This window comes from Poromitra crassiceps (genome assembly GCF_964638095.1).
Source record: "Poromitra crassiceps genome assembly, chromosome: 9".
Taxonomy (NCBI): domain Eukaryota; kingdom Metazoa; phylum Chordata; class Actinopteri; order Beryciformes; family Melamphaidae; genus Poromitra; species Poromitra crassiceps.
The window spans coordinates 17,840,805-17,860,804 of record NC_139630.1 but is presented as its reverse complement, the minus strand read 5'-3'; the positions used below and the strand labels follow the sequence as shown (position 1 = coordinate 17,860,804).

The following is a 20,000-nucleotide window of genomic DNA, read 5'->3' as shown; positions in this document are numbered from 1 at the left end:
TCATGACTAGATAAGGGCAGATAGCTATGGTGGTACTCATGACTAGATAAGGGCAGATAGCTATGGTGGTACTCATGACTAGATAAGGGCTGATAGCTATGGTGGTACTCATGACTAGATAAGGGCAGATAGCTATGGTGGTACTCATGACTAGATAAGGGCAGATAGCTATGGTGGTACTCATGACTAGATAAAGACTGAGATATATGGTGGTACTCATGACTAGATAAAGACTGAGATATATGGTGGTACTCATGACTAGATAAGGGCTGATAGCTATGGTGGTACTCATGACTAGATAAGGGCAGATAGCTATGGTGGTACTCATGACTAGATAAGGGCAGATAGCTATGGTGGTACTCATGACTAGATAAGGGCAGATAGCTATGGTGGTACTCATGACTAGATAAGGGCTGATAGCTATGGTGGTACTCATGACTAGATAAGGGCAGATAGCTATGGTGGTACTCATGACTAGATAAGGACTGATAGCTATAGTGGTACTCGTGACTAGATAAGGGCAGATAGCTATGGTGGTACTCATGACTAGATAAAGACTGATAGCTATGGTGGTACTCATGACTAGATAAAGACTGATAGCTATGGTGGTACTCATGACTAGATAAAGACTGATAGCTATGGTGGTACTCATGACTAGATAAAGACTGATAGCTATGGTGGTACTCATGACTAGATAAGGGCAGATAGCTATGGTGGTACTCATGACTAGATAAAGACTGATAGCTATGGTGGTACTCATGACTAGATAAAGACTGATATCTATGGTGGTACTCATGACTAGATAAAGACTGATAGCTATGGTGGTACTCATGACTAGATAAGGACTGATAGCTATGGTGGTACTCATGACTAGATAAAGACTGATAGCTATGGTGGTACTCATGACTAGATAAGGGCAGATAGCTATGGTGGTACTCATGACTAGATAGGGCAGATAGCTATGGTGGTACTCATGACTAGATAAGGGCAGATAGCTATGGTGGTACTCATGACTAGATAAGGACTGATAGCTATGGTGGTACTCATGACTAGATAAGGGCAGATAGCTATGGTGGTACTCATGACTAGATAAGGACTGATAGCTATGGTGGTACTCATGACTAGATAAGGGCAGATAGCTATGGTGGTACTCATGACTTGATAAGGACTGATAGCTATGGTGGTACTCGTGACTAGATAAGGACTGATAGCTATGGTGGTACTCATGACTAGATAAAGACTGATAGCTATGGTGGTACTCATGACTAGATAAGGGCAGATAGCTATGGTGGTACTCATGACTAGATAGGGCAGATAGCTATGGTGGTACTCATGACTAGATAAGGGCAGATAGCTATGGTGGTACTCATGACTAGATAAGGACTGATAGCTATGGTGGTACTCATGACTAGATAAGGGCAGATAGCTATGGTGGTACTCATGACTAGATAAGGACTGATAGCTATGGTGGTACTCATGACTAGATAAGGGCAGATAGCTATGGTGGTACTCATGACTTGATAAGGACTGATAGCTATGGTGGTTCTCGTGACTAGATAAGGGCAGATAGCTATGGTGGTACTCATGACTAGATAAGGACTGATAGCTATGGTGGTACTCACGGGAAGCGGCTTGCGTTTCCTGCTGGGCCGACCCACTCTGCGGGTGGCTGGGGGGCTCGCCGGCGTCCCCTCCTCTGGACTGTCTTGGTCCACTCCATCTTCGCCCTGACCAATTAAACACAGACCCCATCAAAAAACTAAGCCAATCAAATGGCCGTATGAGTAATAATTGATAGCATCATGATCATGACATTTCAGAAACAATATTTTGAGACATACATACATACAAATATGATAAAAAATACTGTTGATAGTTATTTTTTCAAAATGTAAAGAGTAAAACGTCTTTTTAGATAATTTTCCAGTGTACGCTCTCTCCCTCCTAAAAATCCCGGTGGATTTTTTTCATGCTGTTATAAGGAGGTTATCACTTCCCTACCTCTACAGTACACCATTCACTTTCATTCAACTCATCCAACAAGTATATCAAAACGAATCTTCTGAGATGTCAAATGAACTGTAGTAACGTAATCCATGGAGGAGCTGTGTGCGTCTATTTTTGCGCGACTGGCTAATAAAGTGTTTAAAAAAAAGTGTTTTGTGAATGAAAAGTAGTTTGCATACAAATACATTTGAAAGTTTTGAATTAATGTGTGTTTTCAGAAAGCCCTCTTTGGATGAGCGCGGCTCGATTGGGTGTGTCTGTGATGTTAGGCCAAAATGTAAACATTGATGTACAATGTTGTTGATTGTTGTTCCGATGTATCATCAGAAAATAAATTATTTTGAGAAATTCAACTGAAATGTCTCTTTCCAGAAATCACTGGTTACTCAGGATAATCCACAGACCTTGTTGTGAGCGGTTTCATGTAGGAACTATTTTCTCTCGACTCAACTACACCCGCTAGCTGCTGCTACCTTGGCGCTTTGAGCATCACAAGTCGAGTGCCATCCAGTTCCATGGTATTAGAGAGGAGGCAGACATCTCTACTTGACTAGATGGATACATAGCACTACAAGTTGCCAGTGTAGAGATGGCTGTGAGGCTTAACGTAGACTCAACAAGTTGCAGGTGTAAAGATGGCTGTGAGGCTTGATGTAGACCCAACAAGTTGCAGGTGTAAAGATGGCTGTGAGACTTGATGTAGACTCAACAAGTTGCAGGTGTAGAGATGGCTGTGAGGTTTGATGTAGACTCAACAAGTTGCAGGTGTAAAGATGGCTGTGAGGCTTGATGTAGACCCAACAAGTTGCAGGTGTAAAGATGGCTGTGAGACTTGATGTAGACTCAACAAGTTGCAGGTGTAAAGATGGCTGTGAGGCTTGATGTAGACTCAACAAGTTGCAGGTGTAAAGATGGCTGTGAGGCTTGATGTAGACTCAACAAGTTGACGGTGTAAAGATGACTGTGAGACTTGATGTAGACTCAACAAGTTGACGGTGTAAAGATGGCTGTGAGACTTGATGTAGACTCAACAAGTTGACGGTGTAAAGATGGCTGTGAGGCTTGATGTAGACCCAACAAGTTGCAGGTGTAAAGATGGCTGTGAGACTTGATGTAGACTCAACAAGTTGACGGTGTAAAGATGGCTGTGAGGCTTGATGTAGACTCAACAAGTTGACGGTGTAAAGATGGCTGTGAGACTTGATGTAGACTCAACAAGTTGCAGGTGTAAAGATGACTGTGAGACTTGATGTAGACTCAACAAGTTGCAGGTGTAAAGATGACTGTGAGGCTTGATGTAGACTCAACAAGTTGACGGTGTAAAGATGGCTGTGAGGCTTGATGTAGACTCAACAAGTTGCAGGTGTAAAGATGACTGTGAGGCTTGATGTAGACTCAACAAGTTGCAGGTGTAAAGATGGCTGTGAGACTTGATGTAGACTCAACAAGTTGACGGTGTAAAGATGGCTGTGAGGCTTGATGTAGACTCAACAAGTTGCAGGTGTAAAGATGGCTGTGAGGCTTGATGTAGACTCAACAAGTTGACGGTGTAAAGATGGCTGTGAGGCTTGATGTAGACTCAACAATTTGACGGTGTAAAGATGGCTGTGAGGCTTGATGTAGACTCAACAAGTTGCAGGTGTAAAGATGGCTGTGAGACTTGATGTAGACTCAACAAGTTGACGGTGTAAAGATGACTGTGAGGCTTGATGTAGACTCAACAAGTTGCAGGTGTAAAGATGGCTGTGAGGCTTGATGTAGACTCAACAAGTTGACGGTGTAAAGATGGCTGTGAGGCTTGATGTAGACTCAACAAGTTGACGGTGTAAAGATGGCTGTGAGGCTTGATGTAGACTCAACAAGTTGACGGTGTAAAGATGGCTGTGAGGCTTGATGTAGACTCAACAAGTTGACGGTGTAAAGATGACTGTGAGGCTTGATGTAGACTCAACAAGTTGACGGTGTAAAGATGGCTGTGAGGCTTGATGTAGACTCAACAAGTTGCAGGTGTAAAGATGGCTGTGAGGCTTGATGTAGACTCAACAAGTTGACGGTGTAAAGATGGCTGTGAGGCTTGATGTAGACTCAACAAGTTGACGGTGTAAAGATGGCTGTGAGGCTTGATGTAGACTCAACAAGTTGACGGTGTAAAGATGGCTGTGAGGCTTGTATTTCCAATAATGTCTCCCTCCCTTCCTTCCTCTCTTCTGTCTGGACCCTGTGTTGCCGTGACAGCAGAGTGGTTGCTAAGGTGCAGAAACTGCTTAGCAACCGCCTCCGACGGGGCCTCCATGCTGACTAAACATTCTGATGTCACTTCCCTGACGATCAGCATAGCAACCGGCTCGAGCGGCTAATGGCGCCGCGCCCGCCCGTGTGCCTGGGGTGCTGTCCATATGCCCGTGTCACGACAGACACACACACACACACACACACACACACGCACACACACACACACACAGAGTACACGAGCGTTGTGTAAGTGTGTAGAGTAAAAACTTGTACGATCTTCTTGTACGACAAAGTCAAATATACAGCAAGAGAGCTAGAAAGCCACTCAGCCGTATCCCCCAAGCATAAACACACAGACACACACACACACACACATGCACATACACACACACACGCACATGCGCACGCACGCGCACATACACACACACACACTCTCTCTGTCCGTATATCTTTGGTCTATTTCTGTCTCATGAAAGGTTATTTTAGGCTACAGCAGTTGCTAAGCAACCAGACTGCTGGCCAGGCGGGTAGAGGAGGCTCCCGTCAGCAGCAGACAGCTTGTCCTCTTTCTCTCCTCTATCCTCACTTCCCCCCCTCTCTCTCTCTCTCTCTCTGATTCTCTAGATCACTTTATCTCTCTCTCTCTCTCTCTCTGTCTGTCTCACTCTATGTCTCTCACCCCACTTTCTCTCCTCTATCCTCACTCCCCCCCCTCTCTCTCTGATTCTCTGATCACTCTATCTCTCTCTCTTTCTCTCTCTGAGTCTGTCTCACTCTATGTCTCTCGCCCCACTTTCTCTCCTCTATCCTCACTTCCCCCCTCTCTCTCTCTCTCTCTGATTCTCTAGATCACTCTATCTCCCTCTCTCTCTCTCTGAGTCTGTCTCACTCTATGTCTCTCGCCCCACTTTCTCTCCTCTATCCTCACTTCCCCCCTCTCTCTCTCTCTCTGATTCTCTAGATCACTCTATCTCCCTCTCTCTCTCTCTGAGTCTGTCTCACTCTATGTCTCTCGCCCCACATTCTCTCCTCTATCCTCACTTCCCCCCCTCTCTCTCTCTCTCTCTGATTCTCTAGATCACTCTATCTCCCTCTCTCTCTCTCTGAGTCTGTCTCACTCTATGTCTCTCGCCCCACTTTCTCTCCTCTATCCTCACTCCCCCCCCTCTCTCTCTCTCTGATTCTCTAGATCACTCTATCTCCCTCTCTCTCTCTCTCTCTGAGTCTGTCTCACTCTATGTCTCTCGCCCCACTTTCTCTCCTCTATCCTCACTTTCCCCCCCTCTCTCTCTCTGATTCTCTAGATCACTCTATCTCCCTCTCTCTCTCTCTGAGTCTGTCTCACTCTATGTCTCTCGCCCCACTTTATCTCCTCTATCCTCACTTCCCCCCTCTCTCTCTCGCTCTGATTCTCTAGATCACTCTATCTCCCTCTCTCTCTCTCTGAGTCTGTCTTACTCTATGTCTCTCGCCCCACTTTCTCTCCTCTATCCTCACTCCCCCCCCTCTCTCTCTCTCTGAGTCTGTCTCACTCTATGTCTCTCGCCCCACTTTCTCTCCTCTATCCTCACTTCCCCCCCCTCTCTCTCTCTCTGATTCTCTAGATCACTCTATCTCCCTCTCTCTCTCTCTGAGTCTGTCTCACTCTATGTCTCTCGCCCCACTTTCTCTCCTCTATCCTCACAACCCCCCCCTCTCTCTCTCTGATTCTCTAGATCACTCTATCTCCCTCTCTCTCTCTCTGAGTCTGTCTCACTCTATGTCTCTCGCCCCACTTTCTCTCCTCTATCCTCACTTCCCCCCCTCTCTCTCTCTCTCTGAGTCTGTCTCACTCGATGTCTCTCACCCATCTTTCTGTCCTCTAGTCTTACTTCTCTCTCTCTCTCTCTCTCTCTCTCTCTCTCTCTCTCTTCCTTTCTCTCTCACTCTGTATCTCCCTCCTCTCCTATTTCCTTATAAAGATCATTTTTGCTTTGGACCAACTAGTGAATGAATCGTTGTTGAACCAGTCAGCAGCACAAACACACTAGACATAAATGTATCTAAATGTAACCTACATGCAGAGTTGCCATACATAAATGTATCTAAATGTAACCTACATGCAGAGTTGCCATACGTAAATGTATATAAATGTAACCTACATACAGAGTTGCCATACGTAAATGTATCTAAATATAACCTACATGCAGAGTTGCCATACGTAAATGTATCTAAATGTAACCTACATGCAGAGTTGTCATACGTAAATGTATCTAAATGTAACCTACATACAGAGTTGCCATACGTAAATGTATCTAAATGTAACCTACATACAGAGTTGCCATACGTAAATGTATCTAAATGTAACCTACATACAGAGTTGTCATACGTAAATGTATCTAAATGTAACCTACATACAGAGTTGTCATACGTAAATGTATCTAAATGTAACCTACATACAGAGTTGTCATACGTAAATGTATCTAAATGTAACCTACATACAGAGTTGTCATACGTAAATGTATCTAAATGTAACCTACATACAGAGTTGCCATACGTAAATGTATCTAAATGTAACCTACATACAGAGTTGTCATACGTAAATGTATCTAAATGTAACCTACATACAGAGTTGCCATACGTAAATGTATCTAAATATAACCTACATGCAGAGTTGCCATACGTAAATGTATCTAAATGTAACCTACATACAGAGTTGCCATACGTAAATGTATCTAAATATAACCTACATGCAGAGTTGCCATACGTAAATGTATCTAAATGTAACCTACATACAGAGTTGTCATACGTAAATGTATCTAAATGTAACCTACATACAGAGTTGTCATACGTAAATGTATCTAAATGTAACCTACATACAGAGTTGTCATACGTAAATGTATCTAAATGTAACCTACATACAGAGTTGCCATACGTAAATGTATCTAAATGTAACCTACATACAGAGTTGTCATACGTAAATGTATCTAAATGTAACCTACATACAGAGTTGCCATACGTAAATGTATCTAAATGTAACCTACATACAGAGTTGTCATACGTAAATGTATCTAAATGTAACCTACATACAGAGTTGCCATACGTAAATGTATCTAAATATAACCTACATGCAGAGTTGCCATACGTAAATGTATCTAAATGTAACCTACATACAGAGTTGCCATACATAAATGTATCTAAATGTAACCTACATACAGAGTTGTCATACGTAAATGTATCTAAATGTAACCTACATACAGAGTTGCCATACGTAAATGTATCTAAATGTAACCTACATACAGAGTTGTCATACGTAAATGTATCTAAATGTAACCTACATGCAGAGTTGCCATACATAAATGTATCTAAATGTAACCTACATGCAGAGTTGCCATACGTAAATGTATCTAAATGTAACCTACATACAGAGTTGCCATACGTAAATGTATCTAAATGTAACCTACATACAGAGTTGCCATACGTAAATGTATCTAAATGTAACCTACATACAGAGTTGTCATACGTAAATGTATCTAAATGTAACCTACATACAGAGTTGTCATACGTAAATGTATCTAAATGTAACCTACATACAGAGTTGCCATACGTAAATGTATCTAAATGTAACCTACATACAGAGTTGTCATACGTAAATGTATCTAAATGTAACCTACATACAGAGTTGCCATACGTAAATGTATCTAAATATAACCTACATACAGAGTTGCCATACGTAAATGTATCTAAATGTAACCTACATGCAGAGTTGTCATACGTAAATGTATCTAAATGTAACCTACATACAGAGTTGCCATACGTAAATGTATCTAAATGTAACCTACATACAGAGTTGTCATACGTAAATGTATCTAAATGTAACCTACATACAGAGTTGCCATACGTAAATGTATCTAAATGTAACCTACATACAGAGTTGTCATACGTAAATGTATCTAAATGTAACCTACATGCAGAGTTGCCATACATAAATGTATCTAAATGTAACCTACATGCAGAGTTGCCATACGTAAATGTATCTAAATGTAACCTACATACAGAGTTGCCATACGTAAATGTATCTAAATGTAACCTACATACAGAGTTGCCATACGTAAATGTATCTAAATGTAACCTACATACAGAGTTGTCATACGTAAATGTATCTAAATGTAACCTACATACAGAGTTGTCATACATAAATGTCTCTAAATGTAACCTACATGCAGAGTTGCCATACCTAAATGTATCTAAATGTAACCTACATACAGAGTTGCCATACGTAAATGTATCTAAATGTAACCTACATACAGAGTTGCCATACGTAAATGTATCTAAATGTAACCTACATACAGAGTTGCCATACGTAAATGTATCTAAATGTAACCTACATACAGAGTTGCCATACGTAAATGTATCTAAATGTAACCTACATACAGAGTTGCCATACGTAAATGTATCTAAATGTAACCTACATGCAGAGTTGCCATACGTAAATGTATCTAAATGTAACCTACATACAGAGTTGCCATACGTAAATGTATCTAAATGTAACCTACATACAGAGTTGCCATACGTAAATGTATCTAAATGTAACCTACATACAGAGTTGCCATACGTAAATGTATCTAAATGTAACCTACATGCAGAGTTGCCATACGTAAATGTATCTAAATGTAACCTACATACAGAGTTGCCATACGTAAATGTATCTAAATGTAACCTACATACAGAGTTGCCATACGTAAATGTATCTAAATGTAACCTACATGCAGAGTTGCCATACATAAATGTATCTAAATGTAACCTACATGCAGAGTTGCCATACATAATTCAATCAGGAGAGGCCAGTTGGTAGGATTAGACAAACTTTATTTAGCAATCGGCGTGCATGGCAAATGCTTTGGCGCTTGACTCCATTGGCCAGTGGCGCTGCTCTTGAGGCAGAGGAGGGCGCCTGCATGGGCTAGGAGATCCCCCCCCCGTGGGGGATCAGGAGTCAAGACTCGTTGGTGGTGGACTGGGGAGGTGGGTGGGGCAAAACAACGCTTCGGGGCCGGCTTCAAGGGAGATGGACTGCCGTGGGCTGCTGCTGCTATGGTCGGCCAGAGAGAGAGAGGTGACGTAGGACCCTTGCTATATATATGAGGATTAACTGACGTCATGTTTGACGTCATAGCAGACGTCATACTAGGATTTTTTGACCACGTTGAGATCGGATTACGCGTGAGTGGCCTTCTGCTTGAACTATGGTCTGGAGACCTCACTTCAATCAGGAGAGGCCAGTTGGTAGGATTAGACAAACTTTATTTAGCAATCGGCGTGCATGGCAAATGCTTTGGCGCTTGACTCCATTGGCCAGTGGCGCTGCTCTTGAGGCAGAGGAGGGCGCCTGCATGGGCTAGGAGATCCCCCAAAAGGAAGATCTGATTACCGGAGGTTAATTGAGATCTGCAGGCGCCAGTAGTTGATTGCACTATTCCGGCCTTCGACCTTTTTAGCGGCTTACAGCTATTTGCGGCTGGCGCTCCCAACTCGGTCGGGCCTTCGATCTTGCTTTTCCTGCCTTCGACCTTTTTAGCGACTTACAGCTATTTGCGGCTGGCGCTCCCAACTCGGTCGGGCACCTCGTGATAGCGCTTCCCAGCTTAGCCTACCTGGCCGCCTTGGCGCTTCACGATTGTACTTTTCCTGCCTTCGACCTTTTTAGCGACTTACAGCTATTTGCGGCTGGCGCTCCCAACTCGGTCGGGCACGTGATAGCGCTTCCCAGCTTAGCCTACCTGGCCGCCTTGGCGCTTCACGATTGTACTTTTCCTGCCTTCGACCTTTTTAGCGACTTACAGCTATTTGCGGCTGGCGCTCCCAACTCGGTCGGGCACCTCGCGATAGCGCTTCCCAGCTTAGCCTACCTGGCCGCCTTGGCGCTTCGCGATTGTACTTTTCCGGCCTTCGACCTTTTAGCGGCTAACGGCTATTTGCGGCCGGCGCTCCTAACTCGGTCGGGCCTTCGATCTTGGTACATTAGAGTTTAGCTTGGCGCTTCCCGGCTTGGCCTACTTGGCTGCCTTGGCGCGACTACCCTGACTTTTTTGCTCTCTCTTTCTCTTTCCCCCCCAAAAATGAGCCGGGGAGTTTACTGCGCCTTGCTGGCGCCGTGCTTTCGGGGAGCCACCACCAACGAGACATTTTCTTCATCGGCACGGAAGTCCGGGACATTGTTTGTTGCCATGCTCACCGATTTAAGGGAGGAGGGTTCTTTGGGCCGCCAGTATGGCGATGACGACCAGCGGCCCATTTGCTGGAGGGAGGCGGAGGACACTCCTTGCTCGGCGGCCGAGGTGGCCGCTCTGATCCTGAAGGAGTGGCTGGAGTATTTCTTTGTCGGGAGGTTGCGTTGCTGGAGCGTTTGCCTGAGGTGCAGGGTGAACCAGGATCTTGTCATGTGGTGACAAGGTGCGATGAGGAACAGGGGGGCCGAGGGGCCGGTCCGAGGCCTGAGCCTGACGTAGTGAGCCATGGACGAGAAGGGGCAGAAGGGGGAATTGTTCCGGGCGATGACGATGTGCCGATGAGGGCCAGCGGCCCGTTTGCTGGAGGGAGGCGGAGGGCACTCCTTGCTCGGCGGCCGAGGTGGTCGCTCCGATCCTGAAGGAGTGGCTGGAGTAGTCCTTCGTCGGGGGTTGCATTGCTGGAGCGTCTGCTTGAGGTGCAGGGTGAACCGGGATCTTGTCGTGTGGTGACAGGGTGCGATGAGGAGCAGGGGAGCCGAGGGGCCGGTCCGAGGCCTGAGCTTGACGTAGTGAGCCATGAACGAGAAAGGGCAGAAGGGGGCTAGTGCCTTCCTGTATGCTATTGTGTGCTGGGGCAGCGGGGCTCTCTGGCTGCGGTGTCAGAGAAGAGAACGTTGTCCAGGCTACGCTCCATCGTGAACAATGACTCGCGCCCACTCCACGGCGTGCTAGTCGAACGCAGGAGTACGTTCAGTGAGAGACTGATTCCACCTAGATGCAGTACGGAGAGGCACAGGAAATCATTCCTGCCTGTGGCCATTAGTCTATTTAATGCCTTCCTTAAAGAGCACCTCGGAGACGCTCAGTCTCCCTGAGACTGAGCCAGCCGATAGGTTAACTGTGCCTGGCTGAGCCACGTGTGGCGTATAGGGCAAGCCGACTTAATATAGTCCCGGGTGCAATAATGATAATTGACACGGAATGTATACTTACCTGACGTGTTTTGTATTTTGCATTTGCGTTGCATTTACTACTGTTTATTTTATTTTAAGCTATGTGTGTACTGTGAGCGAGCTACTGTAACCTGTCCCGATTTCCCCTCGGGGATCATTAAGTCATTCTGATTCTGCTTCTGAAGAAATGCCAGAGGCATTTTACTTTGAAATTCGTTAAGAACAGGAGGTGGTGTATTAAGACCGGGTAGCTTAACATGGAAAGACGTCAGCATTCCCTGGGCCGTCTGGCTTCGGTCCGAAGTTATGCAGTAACACTCATTCTAGCTGATGCTCAGACAAGCTCCGTGGGCCAGGGGTGTTAGAATGGCCCCTTGCGTGGTTATTATTATTATTGTTGTAATTATTATTATTATAATTATTATTATTATTGTGACTCCCGCTGGCCATTTGCCAGAAGCGATTTCCGCTTAGGCGTCGGAGATAGGCAGGCTGAGATGCCCGCTGGGTAGAATAGTCAGATCGCAGGCCAAGCGCACGAGGTAATCAATGACTCCACGCATGTCCTTCATGTCTGTTTTGACTTAATGCCATCAGGAAAGCGCTTTAGACAGCCTGCCTGCGAAACAAGCAGAAGGAAGTTTGGTTTGGTTCCAGAGGCCATTCGACTGGTGAACAGCCACAGTACGAGAAGTGGTCAGTTTATCTAGACTAGGTCTGTACCTTGACCTTTTGATTTGAACCCTTGAACAAGTCTAATATGCACTTGGATTGTATTGACTGAAATTAATTTGTATTGATGTGACACCTATATTCCTTTGTGGTGTTGGATACACTGTAATCAGGGATCTTGCTTTATCAGTGTCATTTATTGTATTTATTGTCTTGTTTTTTGTATTGTTTTTGGATGTGTACAGAGTACAGCTTGTTTGCAGTATTCATGCCTTAAATTGGCCTTTGCGGGACTAATAAAGTTTTTTTTTTTTTTTTTTTTTTTTTTTTTTTTTTTTTTTAATAAATTGAATTGATTTTACTGGACTGGTAGATTGCCCGTTTAAATGCTGAAGTACTGATACTTTCCTCATGGGTCCTTTCGCGTCCACGGGTGACTGGTCCTCCGGGGTATGCTCGGTGTGCTGTGGTCGTCAACCCCGTCCTTGGTAGAGCAGGTAGCTCTTGAGAGAGGCGGGCAGGGGCAGTCCGTGGATTCCGCTCGGGCGGTCCCTTCCTAGAGCCGCCCGCACGGAGCGCCTGCACAGGTCCATCAGAGGGAGGGGATCCGGATCGAGTCCGTTTATGTACCGGATTCGTATTTCGCAGTGTCACTATGAAACCTAACGTCCCCTCGTCCATGTCCAAGACGACTAACAGAGCGAGTCTGGTATTATGAAGGTGTCGTCGGGCTCCAGGAAGGGGGGTGATAGTGGAGTTTTTTTTTTTTTTTAAGATTGTTGTTCAGATAAACCCCCTCAGATCGGCTAAAGTTAAGAAATTATCATTGTCATCATCACAGGAGCTTCCTAATTTAATTTGTCAGTCACCATCAGTCACATGGGGTTGATTGAGAATGAGAAGGCAAGAGTATATAGTGCCTTTTTGAAAACGGCGCTGCGGCCATTTTGGCCTGAAATACGGCTCCTTGCTGGGGCAGAAGCTTAGTCTCCAAAATGGCGGATTGGCTGTGTGCTGTCGCATCTTTACGATAAAAGGTCTCTGGTTACCGTGAACCTCCGTTTCGCAAACACCACAACAAGGAGGGAGACAGCTACTTTTCACACTCTGTTTTGGATTAAGAGGATGTCCTGAAGTGTGACGGTGGATTAAAGACTTGATGAAAAACGTCATGTGATCTGGTGGATTATAGTCTTCGTGACAGAAAGAACAGGATGGAACATGGATGCGAGTTTTACTGCCGAGTGCGACTTTCTGCTTGACTGCATGTAACGTTAAACTTTTATCGTCCATGAATTCCTGGGAGTGCTTATTCTTTTCGTGAATGGATTATTTTACGTCGCTGGATTTGGAAGGGAAGCAAATTGCACTACATTTCAGCTGTTGCCGCCAGAATGAACCGTTCGCCCCATGGACCTTTCGGTCTGCCCAGAGTGCCCGAGATGCCACGGCGCTCCGGCTTCAGCGCTTCTCCAAGCCGGTTCCCGTCAATCACCGTGAATCTGCCCGGCGGCCTGGGGGTCAGTGCGACCAGGAAGTACGTGGCGTCTCGCGGCGGCCCCGCGGCCTCCATTTCCCCAGCGGCTCCCGGCTCTGGGGGCGGCTGCCTCTACTGGTCTTCGCCCGCGGCCTCTCGCACGTCCGCGCCGATCGGCCTCTCCCTCCGGCACGCTCGCACGCGTTCTTGGGCGTCCGCGGCGCGGCGCTTCGTCTTCTGCTCTCCTACCGGGGCCGTCGCAGTGGCGCGCGGGGGGCTATGTTGGCAGCCTGTGGTCCGGTCGCTTCGCCAACGTCTTCGTCAGGCACCTCGGAAGGCAAGTACGCTCCGTGGCCGGTCCGGGACAGGGGACCGATGACTGAACTCGACATGCCAGGAATGGGAATATCCACGGGTAGAGAAGGCTTGTGGGTGCTGATTCGGTCTGCGGATCTGGTGCAAAACAACGCTTCGGGGCCGGCTTCAAGGGAGATGGACTGCCGTGGGCTGCTGCTGCTATGGTCGGCCAGAGAGAGAGAGGTGACGTAGGACCCTTGCTATATATATGAGGATTAACTGACGTCATGTTTGACGTCATAGCAGACGTCATACTAGGATTTTTTGACCACGTTGAGATCGGATTACGCGTGAGTGGCCTTCTGCTTGAACTATGGTCTGGAGACCTCACATGTATCTAAATGTAACCTACATGCAGAGTTGCCATACGTAAATGTATCTAAATGTAACCTACATGCAGAGTTGCCATACGTAAATGTATCTAAATGTAACCTACATGCAGAGTTGCCATACATAAATGTATCTAAATGTAACCTACATGCAGAGTTGCCATACGTAAATGTATCTAAATGTAACCTACATGCAGAGTTGCCATACATAAATGTATCTAAATGTAACCTACATGCAGAGTTGCCATACATAAATGTATCTAAATGTAACCTACATGCAGAGTTGCCATACATAAATGTATCTAAATGTAACCTACATGCAGAGTTGCCATACATAAATGTATCTAAATGTAACCTACATGCAGAGTTGCCATACATAAATGTATCTAAATGTAACCTACATGCAGAGTTGCCATACGTAAATGTATCTAAATGTAACCTACATACAGAGTTGCCATACGTAAATGTATCTAAATGTAACCTACATACAGAGTTGCCATACGTAAATGTATCTAAATGTAACCTACATACAGAGTTGTCATACGTAAATGTATCTAAATGTAACCTACATACAGAGTTGCCATACGTAAATGTATCTAAATGTAACCTACATGCAGAGTTGCCATACGTAAATGTATCTAAATGTAACCTACATACAGAGTTGCCATACGTAAATGTATCTAAATGTAACCTACATACAGAGTTGCCATACGTAAATGTATCTAAATGTAACCTACATACAGAGTTGCCATACGTAAATGTATCTAAATGTAACCTACATGCAGAGTTGCCATACGTAAATGTATCTAAATGTAACCTACATACAGAGTTGCCATACGTAAATGTATCTAAATGTAACCTACATACAGAGTTGCCATACGTAAATGTATCTAAATGTAACCTACATAGAGTTGCCATACGTAAATGTATCTAAATGTAACCTACAGTACATACAGAGTTGCCATACGTAAATGTATCTAAATGTAACCTACATACAGAGTTGCCATACGTAAATGTATCTAAATGTAACCTACATACAGAGTTGCCATACGTAAATGTATCTAAATGTAACCTACATACAGAGTTGCCATACGTAAATGTATCTAAATGTAACCTACATAGAGTTGCCATACGTAAATGTATCTAAATGTAACCTACATGCAGAGTTGCCATACGTAAATGTATCTAAATGTAACCTACATACAGAGTTGTCATACGTAAATTCATCTAAATGTAACCTACATGCAGAGTTGCCATACGTAAATGTATCTAAATGTAACCTACATACAGAGTTGCCATACGTAAATGTATCTAAATGTAACCTACATACAGAGTTGCCATACGTAAATGTATCTAAATGTAACCTACATACAGAGTTGCCATACGTAAATGTATCTAAATGTAACCTACATACAGAGTTGCCATACATAAATGTATCTAAATGTAACCTACATGCAGAGTTGCCATACGTAAATGTATCTACTGTAAATGTAACCTACATACAGAGTTGCCATACATGTAGCACTGCTCTGCATTTTAGTAATGCATGAATATTATCACTAGTACACAGGCCGCCGCCTTTGGAAGAGAAACAAGTTATATTGAGTCCATGATTGACTGTAAGCTGCGCACGTTTTAGTCCATTCGTGCGCACACGACTGTCCATTATGACCTTTTTCCCATTGTAACCTTCATTGTCATAATAGACTACATACTGGGCAGAAAGGGAGGGAGGTTGGGTGGGTTTGGGTGTGTTAGGAGTATTTTTCCGTTGTCAAAAATCTCATTCTGAAGGAAAGGAATCCCCCTCTTTACCTTCTTTTCAATTGTGGTTAACGGACAAGATCACTGTTATACAGATGGAGAGACTCAAGTTCCTGAGAAACAACTCAATAAAAAGAAATGAACTATGTGGGACCCTTCTGGCCTACCTCCATGAGGTTAGGTACCTCCATGAGGTTAGGTACCTCCATGGGGTTAGGTACCTCCATGAGGCTAGGTACCTCCATGAGGTTAGGTACCTCCATGAGGTTAGGTACCTCCATGAGGTTAGGTACCTCCATGGGGTTAGGTACCTCCATGAGGTTAGGTACCTCCATGAGGTTAGGTACCTCCATGGGGTTAGGTACCTCCATGAGGTTAGGTACCTCCATGAGGTTAGGTACCTCCATGAGGTTAGGGCCGACGGATCGGATGACTCGCCCGGCTAGTTTCTCATGGACCCCTTACGTGGGATCCCATGCACATCTCGCGGCTTCTTTTTGTGTCTGAGCCTGTTCGTCTGTTTTGTTTTGTTCTTGTATTGTTCTAAAAAAAATTGAAAATAAAATATTGGGGGAGAAAAAGAGAGTATTTTTTTGTGTTCATGTTGCATATTTTTATTTTGTTTTTCTCCAATGAAAATGTAGACATGTCTCATGTCCTACATCTGAAATCCTTTCTTTAACTAAAGAATAGTAAACATAAAATACTCCACGAAGCATACTTGACGAAAACCTAATCGCCAATACGATCATACGCTGACTAATAAGCTTGTGCAAAGTGCACATATTATATATGGAGAGCATGACATCACTAATTCGAGGGCACGTTTTGGCAATTAGTGCGCATGTAAAGAGGAAATCAAGGCAACAAATTGTATCTCCCGCGCAGAAAAAAAAGAAAATGGCAGCTCAAATGGCACATTGTGCGCATGTTACATTAATCGTGGCCACAACCTGAAAAAGAAAAATCTCCCGATGGCGACTCCCGGCCTGTGTATAGCATGGAAACATGAGGCTGCGGTGTGCCCTCTGGCTTGTACAGCGGTTGTGTGTGTTTTGTATTCCCATCACAAAGGCCTGTCGGTTAGCCGTCTTTCTAGGTGGTAGGCTTTGTGACATGACATCAGTCCATCCCTTCTTCTCTTTCCATCTCCCTCTCTGTCTGTGTTGACACTTGTGCTGGAGCGCTCTGCCCCAAAGCTCTGGAACTAAGCTTGTCAAAATGATTGATAGTATCGGTAAGTATCGATCATTTAAAAAAAACTAATTAAATCGATTAGTCGATGGGCAGAAAAATTTATCAACAACTATTTTGATAATCGATTACCTGCGAACAGTGGACAATGGGGATATATGAACACTCTGGTTCACAAGTAAAAACACACTAAGTTGAAAAAAAAAAAAGAGTAAGAAAACAAGTCAAAATTCTCTGATACCGGCTTCTTAAATGTGAATATTTTCTAGTTTCTTTACTCCTCTGTGACAGTAAATGTTGGAATATCTTTGGGTTGTGGACAAAACAAGACATTTGAGGACGTCATCTTAGGCTTTGGGAAACACCGATCAACATTTTTCACCATTTTCTGACATTTTATAGACCAAACAACTAATCGATTAATCGAGAAAAGAATCCACAGATTAATCGATTATGAAAATAATCGTTAGTTATAGCCGTAAGAATTTGAAACGGATACAATAATCGTTGGCAACAGTATCAATACTAAGCAGCAGTGCTGCAGTATTGAGTATCGATATTCTCCTGGGTATCAGTATCGAAGTTAGAAATTCAAGTATGGTTTGGTGACAACCCAATCCATGACTCACTCTGACTTCTCTCCAGGCTGTGTCTTGTTGCTCTGAGAGGGAGTGACGTCTGAGGAGTTTCAAAAGGAACAACAAAGTCTACCGGAAGAGAGAGGGGGGGTCTATATGAGAAACTCTGGACTTGTTGGCATAGTGCCAGCTTGCTTGTGTGTAAGAGTAAGGCAGCTCTTAGTACTATAGAATGACTTGATGTGTAAGTTAGTTGGTAAGGCTCTTTATATAGCAGTACTATAGAATGACTTGATGTGTAAGTTAGTAAGTAAGGCTCTTTATATAGCAGTACTATAGAATGACTTGATGTGTAAGTTAGTAGTAAGGCTCTTTATATAGCAGTACTATAGAATGACTTGATGTGTAAGTTAGTAAGTAAGGCTCTTTATATAGCAGTACTATAGAATGACTTGATGTGTAAGTTAGTAAGTAAGGCTCTTTATATAGCAGTACGATAGAATGACTTGATGTGTAAGTTAGTAAGTAAGACTCTTTATATAGCAGTACTATAGAATGACTTGCTGTTTAAGTTAGTAAGTAAGACTCTTTATATAGCAGTACTATAGAATGACTTGATGTGTAAGTTAGTAAGTAAGGCTCTTTATATAGCAGTACTATAGAATGACTTGATGTGTAAGTTAGTAAGTAAGGCTCTTTATATAGCAGTACTATAGAATGACTTGATGTGTAAGTTAGTAAGTAAGGCTCTTTATATAGCAGTACTATAGAATGACTTGATGTGTAAGTTAGTAAGTAAGGCTCTTTATATAGCAGTACTATAGAATGACTTGATGTGTAAGTTAGTAAGTAAGACTCTTTATATAGCAGTACTATAGAATGACTTGATGTGTAAGTTAGTAAGTAAGGCTCTTTATATAGCAGTACTATAGAATGGCTTGATGTGTAAGTTAGTAAGTAAGACTCTTTATATAGCAGTACTATAGAATGACTTGATGTGTAAGTTAGTAAGTAAGGCTCTTTATATAGCAGTACTATAGAATGACTTGATGTGTAAGTTAGTAGTAAGGCTCTTTATATAGCAGTACTATAGAATGACTTGACGTGTAAGTTAGTAAGTAAGGCTCTTTATATAGCAGTACTATAGAATGACTTGATGTGTAAGTTAGTAGTAAGGCTCTTTATATAGCAGTACTATAGAATGACTTGATGTGTAAGTTAGTAAGTAAGGCTCTTTATATAGCAGTACTATAGAATGACTTGATGTGTAAGTTAGTAAGTAAGGCTCTTTATATAGCAGTACTATAGAATGACTTGATGTGTAAGTTAGTAAGTAAGGCTCTTTATATAGCAGTACTATAGAATGACTTGATGTGTAAGTTAGTAAGTAAGGCTCTTTATATAGCAGTACTATAGAATGACTTGATGTGTAAGTTAGTAAGTAAGGCTCTTTATATAGCAGTACTATAGAATGACTTGATGTGTAAGTTAGTAGTAAGACTCTTTATATAGCAGTACTATAGAATGACTTGATGTGTAAGTTTGTAAGTAAGACTCTTTATATAGCAGTACTATATAATGACTTGATGTGTAAGTTAGTAAGTAAGGCTCTTTATATAGCAGTACTATAGAATGACTTGATGTGTAAGTTAGTAAGTAAGGCTCTTTATATAGCAGTACTATAGAATGACTTGATGTGTAAGTTAGTAAGTAAGGCTCTTTATATAGCAGTACTATAGAATGACTTGATGTGTAAGTTAGTAAGTAAGGCTCTTTATATAGCAGTACGATAGAATGACTTGATGTGTAAGTTAGTAAGTAAGACTCTTTATATAGCAGTACTATAGAATGACTTGCTGTTTAAGTTAGTAAGTAAGACTCTTTATATAGCAGTACTATAGAATGACTTGATGTGTAAGTTAGTAAGTAAGGCTCTTTATATAGCAGTACTATAGAATGACTTGATGTGTAAGTTAGTAAGTAAGGCTCTTTATATAGCAGTACTATAGAATGACTTGATGTGTAAGTTAGTAAGTAAGGCTCTTTATATAGCAGTACTATAGAATGACTTGATGTGTAAGTTAGTAAGTAAGGCTCTTTATATAGCAGTACTATAGAATGACTTGATGTGTAAGTTAGTAAGTAAGACTCTTTATATAGCAGTACTATAGAATGACTTGATGTGTAAGTTAGTAAGTAAGGCTCTTTATATAGCAGTACTATAGAAT

At 43.0% G+C, this 20,000-nt stretch overlaps 1 protein-coding gene across 1 annotated transcript in view; it reads right to left on the bottom strand.

Moving 5' to 3' along the window:
- Positions 1 to 20,000, bottom strand: part of LOC310782196 (DNA (cytosine-5)-methyltransferase 3A-like) — a gene marked incomplete at both ends in the record, with an annotated part of 119,659 nt that overhangs the window by 94,819 nt on the left and 4,840 nt on the right. The window contains one exon of the mRNA XM_083642882.1: positions 1,623 to 1,727. Coding sequence (XP_083499008.1) covers positions 1,623 to 1,727 — 105 coding nt within the window. The remainder of the gene's footprint in view (positions 1 to 1,622; positions 1,728 to 20,000) is intronic.